Here is a 20,708-nt window from a genome sequence, read left to right as displayed (position 1 = left end):
GAGCAGTGGTTCTGCCCTGACAGCATTGAATACACTGAATTAATTTTTTTATGTAAACAAATTGGATTAAACAGTCACCCCAAATCCCATTTCCATTTGCATTTATATTAAAATGAAACATTCCCTGCCGGTGAAAACAGTGTATTCGACTGAAAGACTAAGTTGAGTGCAGAATGATTAAAAAGCAGTGGAAATGATCCATCTGTATGAACACAGACAGTGGTGGGTTGCTATTGGCATTACTGACAGTTTGGCGTGCAAAATTTTTTTCCCGTGTGTGTGCGCATTTGCACCTAAAAAGGTCTGTGCATGTGCATAACGTTAGAAAAGGAAAAAAGTTACATTTCTGCATATGAAGATTGTTCTGTGTATGCACAGAACCTAAAAGCAAGATGGCGCCGGCGGCAATAGAACTGGTTCGGGGCGTGGCAGACCAAGTTGCTACTTACTTGGCCCACCCGGTAGGAACCCACCTCTGAACATAGAGACTGCTAGATTTAATTGCACTTAATAATTCCAGTTACTCTGGGGTTGTGTTGGGGTTGAGCAAAGCAGATACCTCTTGCAGCCGCTACTATTATTGTATTTTTACGTCTGTGGAATGAGATCAGGCAAAAGAATTGGGGACGAGATCACCCATGGATTGCACAGAATTTCCTTGCAAAACAGCTTTGGGTTTTCTGAAGTAGCATACGGTTCTTTAAATAAATACTGGAGCACAACCCTAATCTGAAATTGCCCCTCAGTGGGATTTGTTAACACATATAATACAAATTAGAAAACTAGAAATATATACATTCACCATCTGTCTTCCTTCTCTCTGTTGTTGGGTGAAATTTGCAATGGGCTCCATCTCAGACACTTTATTTTTTTAATTACACAAGGAAAAACAATCAAGGCAATAGCATATATATGCACATACAGGTATTACATTGGGGTCATATTGTATTGATATTGTATTGGTATTGAAAAGTTCTTATATATTTTTTCCTCAGGCTCAGAGTATTTTCCATTTTCTTTCTTTCTGTGTGTGTGTTATTTATTTTAATCACCCTATTACTGTTTTGTAATATAACATTATTTACATATAGGAGTTTCACACACACCACACACACACACACACAGAGGGAGGGAGAGAGAGAGAAAGAGAGAGAGAGAGAGAGAGGGAGCGAATAATGCTCAATTGATATAACCATTCATTCGGCAACCATTTCAAGTTACAACAGCACTGAAAAAACTGATGTATTATCAGTTTCGCTGCCAGCTGTTTGGCAGTTCGATTCTCACCTTCTCAGGGTTGACTCAGACTTCCGTCCTTCCAAGTACGCTAAAATGAGGATTCAGACTTTTGGGGGGGGGGGGCAATATGCTGATTCTGTAAACCACTTAGGGCTGTAAAGCACTGTGAAGTGGTATGTAAGTCTAAGTGGTAGTGCTGTTGCTATAATCATCACAGCATTCCCACAATCACATGATCCAAATGCAGGCTCTTGGCAACCAGCATGGTTGCAGCATTCTGGGGCTTGTGATTGCTATTTGCAACCTTCCCAGCTGGCTTCTGGTAGGTGGGTAGTGCCTCCTCCTGATCCTGTAGAAGCTCTTTGACACCATGTTATCTTACTGGATCACCTACAAGGCTTGGGGATTGAAGGCATTGTGAGCAATGCCTCCATTCCTTCTTCAATGAATGCTTTGAGTCTGTGATCGTATAGTGGTGAGAGTTTTTAACATGTGGTATGCCACGGAGGTCATTTCTCTCTCTCCTGTACTTAACAACTCCATGAAATCCCTGGGGAAAGTCATGTGACTGTTTGGGGTGCAGTATGATCAGTCTCCAGATGATTTCCAATTTTAACACAGCCATCCCAGCCTGTAGAGAAGAAGTGGTTGACATTCTATCTCAGTGTTTCTCAACCTTGGCAATTTTTAAGGTGTGGGAACTTCAACTGCCAGAATTCTCTATCCAGTGAAAGCTTGGGAAACAATCTCCTATCTTGATTTCTTGTAGGAGGAAAAAGTGTTAGAATATTCAAGACAGGGAAAGACAGGGTAAGAAGGTCAGCCAATGAATAGGCATAGCAACTAAGTCAGCCAATGGGAGCTTAAACAGACCTGAGTCTGTGCTGAGAATCGAAACAGAAACTCCTCTGTCTGCTCTGAACTCTGAAACGAACTGTTCTCTCCTGCTTGTGTTCTTCTTGTAACTTCTGCCACATTGAAAGAATCTACTATTGGCATTGTACATTTATTCATCTGCTATTATGTATATAAAGAAGTTAATGAATCCAGCTGAATCAGTTATCTGTGTGGGCTTTCTGGATTTGATTTTTCTGCAACAAACGCTGACAAAAAGTTTAACTGGGAGAGAACAGGCTGAAGGGAAGAGAATTCAGAGCTTCTAGCACTGATGACGTTACCTAGTTTGGCAAGGAAATGTCTGCAAGGAAATCACCACACTTGGAGATCACTAAGGACCCTACAGAAGAGGATTCAGATTCTTTAAACATCTCCATTCAATGTAGAGATGCTAGGATAGATGTGACCCTCATAATCACGTTACAATAGGAAGCTTGTTGACCTTTTTCAGGTTATTATTATTAAGTTATTTTTGTTCTCTGGCTGATGCGTCCCATTTTGATTCCTCTTTTCATTTTTCCTCAGGGCTTCAGGTACTGTTTATACAGCAATAGACATTGCTACAGGGCAGGAGGTGAGTGTGATGTCATTTGTTTCAAGGTTATTTTGCTTTTAAACACGGAGGACTTGTTTCTTTTCTGGGTGGAAATATGATCATCTAAAGATTCTCCCTGTTTAGACCACTAACTTGATGCAGTTCATGATTTGCATATAGATGTTCTGCTTATGTCCTAAATGAGATGAAGTCTTATAGTGACAAAGAACAAATTCAGGAAATGATTTAATTCAATAGCCAGGTGAAGAATGTTGTATGCAATGCAACCATTCAGTTGCAACTTATAACCTCAGTTTGACTGGCCAGGACTTACTTCCTTCCTTCCTTCCCTCCTTCCTTCCTTCCTTCCTTCCTTCTTTCTTTCTTTCTTTCTTTCCTTCTTTCCTTCCTTCCTTCCTCAGGTGCCATGCCAATATACACAAGTCTATTAACACCTGGTAGATTGTTAAAATCCATTCAAGCAATTCAGGATAGGGATACCTACCGTTCTGACTTGCAACTTCAAGGATGAGAAGGAATATCATACCTTATTTAGTACAAACTTAAAAAAAACAGCATTCTCTTCAATGAAAACAGTATAGCAAGTCATAGGAGAAGAAGATCTGGAAAGGGAAGAGAATAGAATATTATCTGCTACATGATATACTGTACATTAGGAGCCAAGTTCCAGCAACTCTCATAGAACTCATTCTGGTAGATTTAAGAAAAAGGTTGAAAAGCCAAAAGAACTACATGAAGATTTGTTGAATGTTGTGGATTGGTTGTATCAGAAAGTACAGGGCAGGGGGTGGGGAGGCAATTTGCTGCATTGTATGATTTCTATAGTTTAGTATGTGGTCTCATACTCTCAGTGGGCGATATAGTCCAGCTTCTAAATTAAATGGCTGGAGAAGCAGGTGTTAAAATACAGCTGCTGTGTTAATTAATGCAACACTCACCTTTCTATCCCGGCCTTGCTGAAACATTTCCTACTTAAGGGTCCCATCATTAATTTTTAACAGTTGGATAAAACCTTTGATTTCCAAAGATGTCTGTAGATATCAATTAAAGAAAGATCTTTGTAAAGACCTGAGATTTTCTATATAAATGTCCATGGAGGTCAGTTGACCCTATTAATTAGAACAAAGAAAAAAAATCAATGGTGGGTCAAAGATTTTTTTTAAAGCTTCTCAATGACATGTAACATCCGTATGTGAGATAACGTGCCATCATTTATATTGACCGAAGGACGATCCACGTGTTGATTGATCAAAGCAGGAAATGACTTTGAACTACCTCTAGCTTGGTTTAGACTGAGTTACCATCTCAATACAGGAAGTCCTTGGCTTACAACCACAATTGAGGGCCAAATTTCTGTTGTTAAATAAGACATTTGTTAAGTGGTTTTTGCCCCATTTTATGACCCTTCTTGCTACAGTTGTTAAGTGAATCACTGCAGTTAATAAGATACTTACCTGGTTGTTAAGTAAATCTAGCTGCCTCATTGACTTTGCTTGTTAGAAGGTCACAGAAAGTGATCACATGACCCTGGGATACTGCAGTGGTGATCAATATGAACCAGTTGCCAAGCACCTGAATTTTGATCACATGATTACCAAACGAACTGCTGTAAGTCAAGGACTACCTGTATTTATGCTTTTCTCACAATTGGGTCAGAATGATCCAAACTGAAAAGAAAAGGTGTTAGGATACAGTTCATAACGATTAACTTCTGTACCTGTGTTCTGTTTCAAGCGGCACACTGCTTGGCAGTGACAGATAAACTCCACGCAAAGGGTATCATGGAGATTACTTTTATTTGTCAGGCATTCTCAAAACAACAACTCACAGTCACTGAAGAAATTCTTCTGAGGTGCACAAAGTCTGTTCATGTAGGTGAAAGGAGGTAGTTTGTCCCCATTTTGAGGGAACAAGCAGCTCCCGGTAGGGCTAGAATTCAAAAAGGCCCGCTAGTCTACACATAGCAAGTTTGCCCCAGAGCCAATCAGAAGTCTGACACAGTGGCCAATCAGAAACACAGGTGTGACCATGTGGCATAAAACTAAATTTCCCAGAAAGCAATCCCTTAAGGGGATGGTTCTTAATTCCTAAACTAACTATTTACTCTAAGCAGCACAACATGAGAATTATATTCTCATACATTAACTTCAATGTCTGCAATGGATTATGAGAATGACCTTGGGGAAAGGAGGTAAGGGATGCTAGCTAGAAAACAATCAGGGAGAGGAGCCCCCAGTTCGTTAACAGATTGATATTGCATGCAAAGTGGCTTAAATACAATTTTTAAATGTTGCCATTGCCTTAATCTGCCAGCCCTTTCCTACGGAGCATTTATTACACAATAATTGTATGGTTTTTCTTGTCCCCTCCCTCTTATTTTGGGATAATATGATTCCAGGTGGCAATAAAGCAGATGAATCTGCAACAACAACCCAAAAAGGAATTAATAATCAATGAAATTCTGGTCATGAGGGAAAATAAGAATTCCAACATTGTGAACTATTTAGATAGGTAAGTAACAGAGGTGGGTTTCACATAATTTCACCACCGGTTCGCCGCGCATCAAAACTCTGAGCTTTACACAGAAACTGTGAGCAACTAAGCTTTGCTTATGCATGTGGCTTGCACACAGCTTAGAAAATGTAGCTAAATACGACGGCAGAGCTCCGGGGCAGTTGGACATCCCCACTTGCAGGTTGCCACTACCGGTTCGCCTGAACTGGTCCGAACCGGCTGAATACCACCATTGGTAAGAAACCTACTTGTTGATTAGGAAGCACCTTTATTAATATAATAATAGTGCAACATTATTGTAAATCTCTTTCAAGAGAATCCTATCCTGAAATTCCTTAAGTTTGGGATGGTTTCCTGCAAAATACTGACCTGTAATTGTGCGAATGCATCCTTTTTTTTTTTTTTTTTTACATTTTTCAGTTACCTTGTTGGAGATGAACTCTGGGTTGTAATGGAGTATTTGGCTGGGGGTTCCTTGACAGATGTGGTTACAGAAACGTGCATGGATGAAGGACAAATTGCTGCTGTCTGCAGGGAGGTAAGAGATACTGTGCTGAAAAAAATATAATAGTGGATATCTTTATGATAAAGTAAGTCTTCCCTTTTTAAACAATAATTCCATGACTTACAAAAGTAGGAAACCATTTCTGTTCTAGTGTGCTACTGTGTTTCCCTGAAAATAAGCCAGGGTCCTATTTTCTTTTGACCCCCGAATAAGCGCTTGGCCTTATTTTCGGGGAGATCTTATTATTTTGGAGGTTTAGGAGGTGGTGAGTGTGGTCACCTCATGGCTGCTGCTGTGTTGCAGTATTTTCAGGGAGGGCTTATTTTGGGGGGAGGATTTATTTTAGTGCATGCACTCAAAAGTCCAATTGGGCTTATTATCTGGGGAGGTCTTATTTTCAGGGAAACAGGGTATCACTGTCAAGGCATGCGCTTCAAGGTGCTCCGGATGCGCTTCAAGGTGCTAGTGACCACCCATAAAGCCCTACATGGCAGTGGATCTGGATACTTGAGAGACCGCCTTCTGCCAATTACCTCCCTACGGCCTATAAGATCTCATAGGTTGGGCCTCCTCCGCATCCCATCGGCCAGCCAATGTCGGCTGGCAACCACAAGGAGGAGGGCCTTCTCAGTAGCGGCCCCGACCCTTTGGAACGAGCTCCCCGTAGAGATCCGTACCCTCACCACCGTCCAGGCCTTCCGCACAGCCTTGAAGAACTGGCTCGCCCGTCAGGCCTGGGGATAAGGACCATTACCCCGCCCGAATGTTGTATGCATGTTGCGTATTATTTTATTATGTGTTGTTGTCTTAGTATTGTATTGTATTGTATTCCCCTTTCCCTGGTTTCTGTGAGCCGCCCTGAGTCCCCTCAGGGAAAAGGGCGGCCTACAAATAAAATCAATTCCAAAATCAATTCCAATTCCAATTCCAAGGCAGTGCAATTAATCAGGTCAATATATAATCATAATTTCTCACAGTTGTACTGTCAACTGTCCAGTTGGTGAATCCAGAAAAAGAAACTCCTGGGACCTTATTTTACCAAGAGTATGAACTTTACTGAATATATTGGCACAGAAGAAGAGAAACCAGCTCTGGGCTTCCCACACAAAAGCACGCATCATTCATTCCCCCTTTCCCCATAGGCTACCCACATTATGTCCATTATGTCCACCAATCACTTCTGTTCATTTTGTTTTGAGAACCCTCTGACCACTGCTATGGCCTCAGCTCTGGGTGCCATTGAGGAAGGGAGTTATGTCTCCCTGGAATCAATAATGCTTGAGACCATTCTCCCCACCCTTGCATTCCAATCAACCCCCCCCCCAAATTCTTTGTCAGCAAGCAAAGTGGAATATATGTGAAAGTTTGAGTCAGTCTTGACATGCACTATTTGTGATATGTGATTGTATCCAGTCTAGATGCTCATTAAGGTTACTTTAAGGAAACTATGTGATTAATGAATATAGGGCAGTGGTGGGTTCCGGGCTGTTACGGTCATACTGGTAGTAGCCGGGAGCAGTGGCCACCATACCGGTATGGTGGCTCATTTGGCTCACCCGGACGGCCGCGTTCCATAGCTATTTATAACACGTCCCACCAATTGCGCATATGTGCAGAGTGTGCGGCGCTTGTGCAACCACCGCCAAACAGTTGGGTGTCGTAGGGGGTGGCATGCGCAGCGTGCACGCACGACTAGGATGCCCAGCCCCATGTGCAGTGTGCTGGCTGCGTGGGGATCTGGAACCCACCACTAGTGTGGTGGTTGACCAGTATTTTGAAAGTAACTTTCCATCTGATAGGAAAAAGAAAGTTAATGATCCTAAGACAAAGTTGAAGTATATTCTTAGGCAGAACCTGTTCACTCCCCATTGTAATCCACAACTCATCATTCTTTTGAAAGTAGTACCCCTTCCTGCCTCTCCTGTGTGTCAGAAGATTGCTCTTTAATTCTACTTTTCCCTCTTTAAAATATGTTCTTGTGTTACTATTGCTGTTGTTAGTGCCTGCAAGCATTAGACTTCTTACATTCAAACCAAGTGATCCATAGAGACATCAAGAGTGACAACATACTTCTTGGGATGGATGGATCTGTGAAACTCAGTAAGTACCTTCTCTGCTTGTTGTCCTGTCTGTCCTACCTTGACAGCTATTGCTTTCTCTGAGAAGAAGGTGGTAAAAAAAATCTCCTTCCACAAATCATTTTTTGTCTACAATTAAATTACAGCATAAAACAGAAATTTGGCTAAATTTATCTCGTCATGTTTGTAGGGATATTATCAATTGCTTAAGAGTGTTGTGGCCAACCAATGGAGCTGGCAGCAGATTCAGACTGTGAGAAGGTTGGGGAGGAACATGGCCCATTCCTGGGGAAGGCTCTGATGAGGGCTCTGTGTCGGAGGCAGAAAGTGGGCCAGGGCCGTATGTCAGTTATCAACTGCCTTCAGAGTCAGACATCAGTGAGGCAGATGAACAGCTAAATCGCGTTTCCAGTGTGCGCATGATCAGAGTTGCCAGACGACGGGAACAACTAAAGAACAGGAGCCGACTTGGGAGTAAGGCCACAGGTGGATGATGAATAGCCCTTCCCAGAGGAAATGAAAGAAGACTGAAAGGGGAGTGGAGTTTGCAGGAGACAATTAATTTGCTTAATTGGTTCGTGGCTCTCCGAGGTTCCTTGCCAAGTTCTGCAGATATGGGCCTGGCAGCTCTCCAAACCAGATAAGTTGTGTGACTGTAAATCCTCCCTTGAAAGACTTTGCTGGATGTGAATGAGCAGAATTTACAATAAATTAATAAAAATATGTTTTTTGTCAGGACTAGGTGTTTGGTTTATGCTCTTGGGAAGAAGCCTAGGTCAGAACAAAGAGATTGTCTATCATTGTGCATTTTGTAAATCTATGTAGTGGGCCAAAGGAATAATCTTGAGGAAGAAGAGGAAGAGTTGCAATGGTCAGATAAAAGAAATTGGAGTCTGGGACAGAGCAGTAACGTGAGAAAGTCTCTCAGACAAGACCCTCGTTAGTTCTCATGAAGATAAAGAGAGAGCAGAAGGAAGCAGACTCAGGCTTGGGAGTCTCTTTTATTATAACCATACAATAAAAAATATTTTTAGTGTTCATAACTTGGGTTTCCTGATCTTGGTCTACCTTGAAGGGCTGATATAAGTCTTGGAAGTTTGAATATGCTTCCTTCCTTCCCCGTGGTGGAACCACTGATCGAAGTAGAGGAGGCCCTAGTAGAGAAGGTCAAAAGAAGCTAAGCGTCAGTTCAGAGGAGGAAACATTTGAGGTCAAACCCTTATGTCCAGGCATGAAATGCTATCATCTTTGCTACTGGTTTGCAACCGGGAACACATGTGCACAAGGCACTTCTGTGTATGCATATAACCTTCCGCGCATGCACAGAGCATCCTTGATGACGTCTGGGAAGGTGGGCGGAGCCTCCCATCACTACCGATTCTGCTTAGGTCTGTATCTGCCATTCCCACAGGAATTCAGAGAGTCTGGCAAGATTCTTGTAAATGGGTGATCAACAATGAAGAAACTTTGAAATGGAGATGAGCACTGCCCCCTAGAGTCGGGAACAACTAGCACATATGTGCGAGGGGAACCTTTACCTTTACCTTATACATAATGTACAATGACAATAAAGGCTATACTATTCTTTCTGCCCATTATAGCCTGGCACTCTGAATTATGGGGACCGCCTTTCCTGCTTTCAGCCATCTGGATATTATTACTATAGATTTGAAGACCTGATGATTCACTCAATCATTTGGATTTCATTGACTAGCTTAATTTAATATTGCTTGATGTTTCCTGTTGTACTTCTTATTTAGTTTAATCGTTGTTTTGCACCGTTTTATCCATCCTGAAATCAATTATTAGAGTAGATCACATAGCTGTAAAAGAATTAATTAAGGCCTGGTAGCCCTGATCTCCAAAGCTTAATGGATCACTAAACATGACACAAAGGGAGAGTTGGAATATTGGAATCAACCCAAGAAACCTAAGACAATTAAGGGTGCAGTTAAACTCCATTTTAAAGGCCGGGCAATAGGTAAAATGATACACACATGAGTGTATCTGTATCGATAGAGATTAGTGCCAAAAGGATATTTATTTTACTAAATGTAATACAGTCACACTTACAATACTTTCAGTTCATTTCTGAAGCATTAAAAAAATAAAACAACCATGCTTACTTAAAGGAATTAAATTGATAAATTATAAAATCAAAGGCTTTGTTACCATCCGCATTTTAGGCATCATGCAAGACCTTATGGCAGGGCTGGGCAATTAATTTTCCCAAGGGCCCATATAAAAAAAATGGACTTTTGCGGAGGGCCGAAGCGGTAGACTGAACTGTCTGGAAAGTGCTCCTTCCAAAAGGCAATTGGATTTTCTTGGTTTATATCCTTTAAAAAACGTTTTGCTTCTCATTCCAAGAAGCTTTTCCAAAGCAAATAAACTAAGAAAGTCCAGTTGCCTTTTGAAAAAAAAGCACTTTTGGGACTATAATGACCTGGATGATGGAAAAGCTCCATAGACAATAAACTGAGCTGCTGAATTGCAGAAATGGTATAGGGCAGTGGTGGGATTCAATTTTTTTTTACTACCGGCTCTGTGGGCATGACTTGGTGAGTGTGATGTGGCTTAGTGGGTGTGGATCCTGTAAAATCTCCATTCACTCCCCACTCCAGGGGAAGGATACTGCAAAATCCCCATTTCCTCCCGATCAGGTGGGACTTGGGAAGCAGAGAATAGGTGGGTGCGAGCCCAGTCAGAAGTGGTATTTAATGGTTCTCTGAACTACTCAAAATTTCCACTACCAGTTCTCCAGAACTGGTCAGAATCAGCTTAATACCACTTCTGGTATAAGGTCTCCTGCTTTGAACAGAGGGTTGGACTAGAAGACCTCCAAGGTCCCTTCCAACTCTACTATTTTGTATTCTGTGATTGGTATGGTTTCTACAATAATAATTTCTATTTTCTGTTACCTGCAGCTGATTTTGGCTTCTGTGCCCAGATAACTCCTGAACAGAGCAAGCGGAGTACAATGGTGGGGACGCCTTACTGGATGGCTCCTGAAGTGGTCACAAGGAAAGCATATGGCCCCAAAGTGGACATTTGGTCTTTAGGAATCATGGCAATAGAAATGGTAGAAGGAGAACCTCCATATCTTAATGAGAATCCTCTCAGGGTAAGATCAACATTCTACACTATTGTGTTTGAGTCCTTCTAAAACTTGAGAGTGTAATGGAATTCACTGGAGTTTACATTTGGATGGAGACCAGTCCACAGCCAACTCATGGACTAAGTAGGACAGGCATATCTAGCAGGGGTGGGTTGCTGCCAGTGTCACTGCTAGTTCACTGTGTGTGTGCGCCCAGTTGCCTATAAATTGTTCTGCATGCGGGCAGAACATTTAAAAAGGACTAAAAAACATGCCGGCAATGGCATGAGCGACCAGGAACTGGTTCGGGGGCGTGGCCAGCCTGATATATTTACCAGTTCAGTGACCCAGTTGCAATTTCCACTACCGGTTGGCCTGAACCGGTGCAAACCGGTAGCAACCCACCTGTGATTTCTAGCCATCTAGCTACTATAGAAGGATACTGACATAACAGCCCATGCATTCCTTCTTCAGGGTTATATAAATACCAGTTTAGTTCAGATAGAGAGAAGTTAGTCAGAAAGAAACTAAGGATTGTCCCACCTTGATTCTCTTGGGTACAAAGGGCACAAGGAGAGAGAACTCTTTTAGACTTTCAAAATTGATGTCAACTCTTTCACAGGTAAGCCATGTTATGAAATTACTCCACAATAACTACTGGAACTCTCCTTTATTGTTGCAGAAGATATTATTCAACAATTATTAAATTGATCAAAACAGGGATATTTTGGTCAAAACTCTGACAAAACAACCTCTTCCCCCTTTTGAAGCAGAAAAACTTGGTTTGTTCTGATAAGTAAAGTTCACCCATTTGAGCCCTTCTCAAAATTACACTGACTGTATAGCAGAGGTGATATTCTGCCAGTTCACCCCAGTTCGGGCAAACCAGTAGCAGTGGTGGGAGGCTCTGCCCACCCACCCAGACGTCATCATAGATGCTCTGCGCATGCGCAGAAGTGCCATGCGCGCTGCTGGTTCTGAACCAGTAGCGAAGATAAGAAGAAACCATTACTGCTGTACAGGTAGTCCTCAACTTTCAAACCAGCCATGGTTTAATACCCATTCAAAGTTACAATAGCATTGGAAAAAAGTGACTTATGGCCAGTCCCTGCATTTAAAACCATTGCAGCATCTCCACAGTCCCATGTTCAGAAGTGGGTGCGTGGCAACTGGTTTGTGTTTACAATAGTTGCAGCATCCCTGGGTCACATGATCACCATTTGTGACCTGACCAGCCGGCTTCCAACAAGCAAAGTCAAGAAGGTAAAGCCAGATTCACTTAACAAGTATGTGACTGACTTAACCGCTGCCGTGGTTCACTTAAAAAGAGTGCCAAAGAAGGTAACAAAATCAGGTGCAGCTCACTTAACAATATCCTGGCTTGGCCACAGAAATTCTGGTCCCAATTGTGGCCATAAGTTGCCTTTTACTTTTATGTGTTTATAAAAGAAGAATAGGGACGCGGTGGATCAGTGGCTAAGATGCTGAGCTTGTCAATCAGAAGGTCGGCAGTTCAGTGGTTTGAATCCCTAGTGCCCTGTAACGGAGTGGGCTCCCGTTACTTGTCCCAGCTCCTGCCAACCTATCAGTTTGAAAGCAGGTAAAAAAAATGCAAGTAGAAAAATAGGAAACACCTTTGGTGGGAAGATAACAGGGTTCCGTGTGCTTTCGGCATTGAGTCATGCCAGCCATATGACCACGGAGACGTCTTCAGACAGTACTGGCTCTTCAGCTTTGAAATGGAGATGAGCACCGCCCCCTAGAGTCAGGAACAACTACTAGCACATATGTGTGAGGGGAACCTTTACCTAAGAGAAGAATATGAGTGTGACGAGGCGTATCTGACCATCTGTCTAAATAAAAGAGGAGGTAGAACAGTTGCTTTCACGGGATTGATTCAATTTGTTATTTTATCTCTCAGGCCTTGTATTTGATAGCTACCAACGGGACACCAGAACTCCAGAATCCCGAAAGACTTTCTGTGGTTTTCCGGGATTTTTTGAACCGCTGCCTTGAGATGGATGTTGACAGGCGAGGGTCTGCGAAAGAACTCTTGCAGGTAAAGCTTAATCTTTTGACGAAGCACAGCTCTTATGGAGATTCTCTCTGACAGGCCAAGCTACTCATAAATGTTGCCCCCTTGTATGGTTACTCATATTTGATACATCAGGGCAACCCAAGGGGGAAAGATTAAAAATCAAGGTGCATGGTTGCAACAGCCATCCTGATTTTTCATGCCCTTGCATCATTGGTTTTATGTGGAGACCCAGACAGAGGAAGTCAATCACCCTGAGTGATTTGGATAACTATGGGAACTGGACATTGATGGGATTCAAAAATTTTCACTACTGGCTTGGTGGGCACGGCTTGGTGGGGAGGCCATGTGACTGAGTGTGTGTGGCCAATGTGACATCACTCATGCCCACTCAGTCACATGCCCCTTCATCTAGCCATGCCCACAGGAAAAGATAGGAATTTTTTTCCCCTATCTACCCCTGCCCTCCCTTCGCTGGTCGCCCCTGTTTTTCCGCTTCCTCCTCCACCACCACCTCTTTGGTTGCTTACCATCTGCAGCAGCTGGCCACAGGCCACTGAAAAGTCCTCAGGTAGGCGAAAAAATCCAAGCAACTTGCAAGGCAATGGGATGTGCATGCGCAAAGAAGATGGCAGCAACAGCAGATGCTTTTTCACCGACCAGAGGACTTTTCAGCGGCCAGTCTTTTTGAGACCTGGTATGCAAAGAAGTGGTGCAAGCGAGTGGCGACCAGATGGGCAGGGTGAGCAACCGGCAATAGGGGGACCAGTTCGGGGGTGTGGCCAGCCGGCTATTGCTACCGGTTCACTGAACTGGGCAAGATTTCTGCCACCGGTTCGAGCAAACCAGTGCGAGCCGGCTAAATACCACCTCTGGAACTGGATGGATAAGGTTGTCATGTTTTCATTCCAGCTTGATTTGTTTTTGATTTGCAAACTGATCTCCTGGTGAAAGGGCCACATCAATTTGATTTGAGCTTTTCTTAAAAGGGCACGTGGACCATGCAGGAATGTCCATTGAACCTCCACACGTTTAAAGATACCTGTTTCAGTTTGATATCTCCACTCAATGTATGGATTCATGAGATCTCTTTGAAGAGCTGTAGTCCCTTGGCTAATGTTACAACGCCGTATACCACCTCAATAAATAATTTACCTGCCTGTCTCAGTTGCTAAACAGATAAATTATTTACTTTTTCCTTCCAGCACCCGTTTTTAAAACTGGCCAAGCCGCTATCCAGCCTGACCCCCTTGATTATTGCTGCAAAAGAAGCTATCAAGAACAGTAGCCGCTAGTTGCTCGAATAGCAAAGGCCTTGGCAGGACTGAACACCAGACCAACAAACTCTGTCACACCTTGGACTCTGCTGTGGCCGGACGGGCAGGCGATGAGCCGCATTGTCACTGTCAATGGGGGAAGGGAAGCGGGAATGACACCACTGATCACATCTCTTCTTTCCACTCTTTGAGAATCCCTTAATTTATTTCTGAGGTGAATGGAAGCTTCTGGAGCAGAAGCTAGACTGGACGTTTCTTTTGCTCCGTGCAGCGGTGTTTCCAGGGGACCACAGCACTGCATGATCAAACTCACTGGGACAAGAGTGCTAACACCCCCCCTCCACACACACACAAAAACAGCTCTCCTTTTTGGGGGGGCTTTCCAAAAGGAGGAGAACAATCCTTTTTCTGCTTCACCTCACCAGGAAGAACCCAAACTGTTCCCTAGCTCCTGGTCAGCGGGCTTTGGTTCTAAGAAGAAGAGAATCACCAAGGAAGGCTTGCTTTATTTAACCAAAAAGAAAAAAAGAAAGAATATCATAATAACAGTGAGGACGATGATGACGATGACAATAAACCCAGAAGTTGATCGATCGCAGCATCTTCTTGTGGGGATGGGGTGGGGTGGTTATCCTTTGGAATAGATGAGACAGAGAGCATTGCAGTCCTGAGAGCCTAAAAAGAACAATGTCGTTATGTTGATGACGTCACCTTGGCGTCATGGTGATGATGTCACGATGCATATTGGTGCTTTTGTGTTGATGAGTTTTTTTTCCCTCTCCCCCCCCCCCCAATGAAAAAGAAAAGAGGTTGACGTAGAGAAAAGAACCAGGATAGCTGATTTGAATGGAATGGCAAATGCTTTTGTATCTGGCAATAGGATCGGTGCCTATCCTCTTCTCCAGAATCCTGAGCACTTCTTCTCCAGAGCATCTCCTGAGGCTCATTTCTCCAGGGTTGCTCCATTCCACATTCTGGAGGGTCAGGCTCACTCCCTATTTATTGTCTGAATTGCCCCATGCTTAAATTCAAATCCACGGGAAGAAATGTCCTTTCAAATTGGAGAACTTCTTAATATGAAACCTGATCAGTCATCCTGCCCACCCATAAATCTTGAAAGAAAGAAAGTCTCCCAGGGCATCAGCCTGAATCCAGGTGAAAGCTCACTTCAAACTCTGCACTTATTTTGATATGTGGATTGAATTTCCCCTCCCCCCTATCACAATCTGATTTTTTTTAAAGGAAAACAAATCAACTCTTGTGAATTTTAAGTTTTCCAATATAACAGGATTTGGGAAGGGGATACATGCTGAGGCATCTGCCCACCTTTTGAGAGGACTGATGTGAGCTGGGACTTCCTGAGCCCTCTGCCCATGCTTGAGGAGCTCAGAAAGAGACAGGTTTGAAGAGGAGCATTGCCAGAGAAACGGTTCAGCCACAGAGAGCATGAAAAAAAAATGCAGCAATACATAATCGGATGGGGTTATTTTACTTCCCCCAAGCCTGTTTGAACTGTGACCTAACCTACAAAGCATTGAATCTGGAATTTCTCAACTCCCTGTATTGCTGAAATCTAGCAATTACTGTGAATATCTGTTGATGAAGCAAATAGCTTTGATTAAACAAATTTGTGTTGATGTTTCTTCCAATCTGAGTAGGACATAATCTGGTTCTTTTTCTTTCTTCTTCCCTAACCATGAGCAATTAAAATATAAGTTGACTATGGTTTGCTGGCTATCTTAACTACCCTGTGTTTCTCTCCAAAGCATTGTAAGCAATTCTTGATGGTTTCTACACGTCACGCTGGTCTCACGTAGCAGAATAGGCCAGGTTACCTTTTTCTTGGTCAGTTGGCCATCCTAGTTATTGCTGTACTTTAAGTTGAGATAAAAACGTTGGACGGTGTGTATCTCAGACAGTAGCAATGTTGAATTTGGCATGAAGGTCATGGGGAGGGGCAGCTCTCCCTAACAAAAGATGAGTGTCAAAGGAAAGTGGTGAGAAGGAGGATGTTGACTTCCAAAATAAGAGATCAGTGGACCTATTATGGAAGCAAGATCCATGATCTCCCCTTGAACGGGACGTTGCACATTGAACATTTTTTACCCACTTGGGGGGGGGGGGGAACAATAGCACATTCTGATTTAATGCAGTACAGCTGTCTATCAAATCATTATTTTGAACAGTGTCCTAATTCAGGGGTCAGCAACCTTAAACATTCAAAGAGACATTTGGACCCTGTTTCCCATAGAAGAAAAAAACACTGGGAGCCACAAAACCCTTTGTGTGCCTGACTATTTCCTGAGCGGCCACAAAACTAGTATATATAGTTGAATTAAACATTCCGTTTTCTCCTGAAACTTTTCTTTCCTTGGATTTAACCATGCTACTCTCTCATTTGAGACTTGATTGATTGATAATATCTTTTATGCATGTTTGTGCTTAGTAATGTGGCAAAATTAATATGCAATAACTTAAACATCTGGAGGATTACAATCCCCTCATGTAGCATGACTCTCCAATTTTTTAACCACAGAGACTCATCTATCACACATCTTGCACACATGATTCTATTTGCTTTATTTCATTTCCCTTTATCTCGTGTTTTGCTGTTCCATCCTTTTTTGTATATATCTGAATCGCAACCATTATAGAGCCATGGAATCAACAGGTAGCGCAGCTGTGCTGAAAATTTGATGGAGCCCAGCCTTCAAATCTGAATAGACCGAAGCCTCAATCTTTAAGGAGAGCCCTTAATTGTTATTCCTCTTAGAGAAATGGCATTGAGTGATGGCTCCCTGCTTCATGCTTGAGGATATCTTTTAGATGTGACCAATCTTGGTGCAAGGAAATCATGCGACTCTAAAATATATGAGGACTGTGCATTGCTTTGGATATAAAAGTAGTGTTTCCCAATTTTAGCTATTTTAAGTTGGGTGGACTTCAACTCCCACAACCATGGGGCTAGTGATTGGCACACTTACTGGTGGTAAATTCTAGTCATTAATAATAAAAAACTGGAAGGTGCCTAGTTGAGGAAGGCTGCCTTGCTTGCAAAAACTTGTGATAGGCCAACCTAACACTTGGGCATCTCTGAACACTGAAAGAGGCAATTCCATCTATATATTAGTTCTGCCAGACTTGGTCTGCCAAAAATCTTGATGGTCACTGCATGGCAATAGGGAGTTTCCTGATTCTCCTTCCTGCTATCTGAAATTTTGTTGCTTGGGTCAGATGGCTCTAGAGCATTCTTGATTCATTTGGGTAAGCCAATGCTGCACTGCATGATACCATTCTGACCTCTATGTGGCCCATGAATCCCATTTAGGTATCTTAAAAGATCCAAGAACTGGACCATTGAATTTGGAATGCAAACCATTAAGAAACTTTTGTGTGATTTTCCATCTTGGAAAAGGAGGAGGAGAAATTATTGGTAAACCTTTATCCTCAACACACCAGTTTCCCAGAATGATTGCTTATTTGGATGTAAGTGACTATATATTATCTTTTCAATACTAATACCTATTCTAAGGATTAGTCATTGGATGGTAGAGGACAAGCTGATTACTACCAAGAACAATAGAATTAATGTCACAAGTCTCTTTGTCTTCACCAGTGATGGGATTCAATTTTTTTTTACTACTGGTTCTGTGGGCATGGCTTGGTGGGCTTGGCAGGGGAAGGATACTGCAAAATCCCCATTCCCTCCCAATCAGCTGGGACTCAGGAGGCAGAGAATAGATGGGGGTGGGGCCAGGGGTAGGTTCCGGCTGCTGCTACTGCTGGTTCACTCAGGGACGCGCTGTGCGCATTCTTGATGCACGCTATACCCCCATGTACAGTACTAAAAATGCTTCTGCACATGCGCAGAAGGAAAAAAACAAGATGGTGGCGCCTACAGGGCCATTGAGAGTTCCGGTTCGGGGGCATGGCAGGCTAAGTTACTACCTACTTGGGCAAACTGGTCCAAACCAGTAAGAACCCACCTCTGGGCGGGGCCAGCCAGAGGTGGTATTTGCTGGTTCTCCCAACTACTCAAAATTTCTGCTACTGGTTCTCCAGAACTGGTTAGAACCTGCTGAATCTCACCTCTGGTTTTCACCCAGATTCCAAGCTATGGTGTGAATTGCTAATAGGAAAACCATAATCTCCCTGCTCCTGTTTATTGAAGGGGGCGGGGGAATATTCATTTAAAGGGGAATAGGAAAAGGCAATCTTTGTAGCCAATAAGATCTTGAGAAGATTTTCTCCTGAATTTCAGTTTCAAAAGATTTGAAAACAACCAGCCCATTCATAATATTTTCTGGGGAAATTTAACTTTTCTGGGTCAGTTAACTGGTCTGTTCAGTTGCTATGTAAGTTGTGTCTGACTCTTCGTCACCCCATGGATGACAGTATGCCGGTCCCCCCTCTTCCGTTGGCTCCTGGTGAGAAAGGAGGGCATTACCTAAATCCACAAAACATTGAAGGAAAAATATTTTTCAGTGGCTACTGCACACGTTATGGCTGAGCAGCAATTTGTAATCCAAGGAGTACTTCAGATATGTTAGGACATGAACAAAATATCTCTTTTGCAACTTCTTAGAACAATCACACTTCCCGAGAAACACTGCAGCTTGGTTTAAGGTAGCTTCCAATGCTTTTTCTGATGGTGAAGAAACTGACTTTTCTGTTCTGACCTAGGTTTCCTTAACAAGCATGAAGCAGAGTCTGGGTCCTGGCAATACCTCTTTTATTTACACAACTGTGAATTCCTTTCATTCACAGTCAGCAAGGCTTGGCAAACTGTCTTTCAGAGGAATGTTTATCCACACGCACCTTATCTCGCTTGGCGAGCTGCCAGATAATTAGTTTCCAAATTCAGGGTAAGGCAACACTTTGCACAGAATCTCTTACAGTGACAAACAGAACTTTCCACTCTTGAAACGACCAAAGGAACGAATTGTTTCCTGCAAAAGCCCATTCCTCGTTTGCTCCTTTTTTGTTTTCTATGGGAGGGGCCAATCTCCCTCCAAGGTGTGGCTTTATCCCAAGTTGACACTGCTTTCTGAGTTGTTCTTGTCTTCTGGCAGCTCTGCGCATGCGCACACTAGGAACAGGCTCCAGCTATTCCTCTGCCTCGCTGCTGTCTAGCTCCCTCTTTGCCTCCGACGCAGAACCTTCATCCGAGCTTTCCTCAACCCCAAGACTGGCCCAGGTTCCTCCCAACCGCCTCATTGTCCCATTCTGCTGCCAGCTCTATTGGCTGCCGGTGGGCCACAACACTTTGTAGAAAGTATGGATCACCCAAAGTGTTGGACAATCTGATATTGAATGTCTGTGATTTCACTTATCCAACCTTCTCCAAAGAGATCCCTTTATATGTGGTCAGGAATATTGCCATGGCTAACACACTTGAAACATATCAGATTGGGGAAAGCTGTGGTAAAAGATGAGGAGCGGGTCTGCCCTGTAAAATAGTATCAATGCTGCACAGATGAAGCTTTCTGGTCATATGACCCTCATCCAAAACCTGCCAAATCATAGATATCTGAAAATATTAAACCCTGTCGGTAACTCAGATCAATGTCTACGGTCAGCAGAACACCACTCTTATGCTATTAAATAGAAATTAATGGCTGTATAATAGAAATGGATCTCCCCTGCTCTTCTTATGGCAAAGAGGTGAGACCTTCAACACCAAGAAGATAAATTTATGACCCCAATTACTCGGTGAACCTGCTGTTACTTACCATTTATGAGCAACGTGATGCAGATTTATGAATGGATGATTACAATGAAATATGGTTATCCTTTGCGGAAATTGTTGCAAAAAACTATATTCTAATATACCGTCTGCCTGCCTGCCTGCCTGCCTGCCTGCCTGCCTGCCTGCCTGCCTGCCTGCCTGCCTGCCTGCCTGCCTGCCTGCCTGCCTGCCTGCCTGCCTGCCTGCCTGCCTGCCTGCCTGCCTGCCTGCCTGCCTGCCTGCCTGCCTATCTATCTATCTATCTATCTATCTATCTATCTATCTATCTATCTATCTATCATCTATCTATCTATCTATCTATCTATCTATCTATCTATCTATCTATCTATCCTCTATACCCCCCCCCCAAAGGAATACAAGCAGGTTAAAACCTGCCTGTTCACTACTTGAACAAAACCACCACAAACAAAATAAACAAGGCTTTAATGTTGGATTGGGAAGCTGAAAAACCATTTCATAAGAGGAGAGAGATAAACCACATTGCTACTAAAACTGCATGGATCAGTCCACGTAATCTTAAGTAATGACAGATGATCTAAGAGTATTTTTCTCTAAGTTGCCATCAATTTGGCAATTTGAAGTTCATCAACCTCATCTGGCAGTTCAGTTTGGAAACCCAATTAAAACAAATCCATGTTCTGAATTGAATCAATGATTGGAATCAGATTAGGGCCGATTGGTATATTGTTAAGGATTAGTCTTCATTCTATTCATGTGTTTTGCTGATGTTTAGTTTGGAGAAACATTTTGAAAAGCAGAAG

At 42.8% G+C, this 20,708-nt stretch overlaps 2 protein-coding genes across 5 annotated transcripts in view; one reads left to right on the top strand and one right to left on the bottom strand.

Moving 5' to 3' along the window:
* Positions 1–16,155, top strand: part of PAK3 (p21 (RAC1) activated kinase 3) — a 131,406-nt gene extending 115,251 nt beyond the window's left edge. Inside the window, exons 10-16 of one of the 3 annotated variants that reach the window (XM_087727670.1) lie at positions 2,662–2,710; positions 5,091–5,203; positions 5,627–5,744; positions 7,712–7,811; positions 10,717–10,913; positions 12,808–12,945; positions 14,127–16,155. In XM_087727670.1, the coding sequence (XP_087583796.1) occupies positions 2,662–2,710; positions 5,091–5,203; positions 5,627–5,744; positions 7,712–7,811; positions 10,717–10,913; positions 12,808–12,945; positions 14,127–14,216 (805 nt within the window). In that variant the 3' untranslated portion in view covers positions 14,217–16,155. The remainder of the gene's footprint in view (positions 1–2,661; positions 2,711–5,090; positions 5,204–5,626; positions 5,745–7,711; positions 7,812–10,716; positions 10,914–12,807; positions 12,946–14,126) is intronic. The other 2 variants (XM_087727669.1, XM_087727671.1) reach the window with 2 other exon arrangements.
* Positions 8,772–20,708, bottom strand: part of CAPN6 (calpain 6) — a 113,981-nt gene continuing 102,044 nt past the window's right edge. For both annotated transcript variants that reach the window (XM_087727666.1, XM_087727667.1), the window contains exon 14: positions 8,772–8,943. In XM_087727666.1, the coding sequence (XP_087583792.1) occupies positions 8,820–8,943 (124 nt within the window). In that variant the 3' untranslated portion in view covers positions 8,772–8,819. The remainder of the gene's footprint in view (positions 8,944–20,708) is intronic.

Source organism: Thamnophis sirtalis, unplaced genomic scaffold (assembly GCF_051295495.1).
Source record: "Thamnophis sirtalis isolate CommonGarterSnake01/CBP01778 unplaced genomic scaffold, rThaSir2_p1.2 scaffold_13, whole genome shotgun sequence".
In the NCBI taxonomy this organism is placed as follows: domain Eukaryota; kingdom Metazoa; phylum Chordata; class Lepidosauria; order Squamata; family Natricidae; genus Thamnophis; species Thamnophis sirtalis.
Note: the sequence above shows the minus strand (reverse complement) of the source record. Positions and strands in the feature narration are given on the sequence as shown.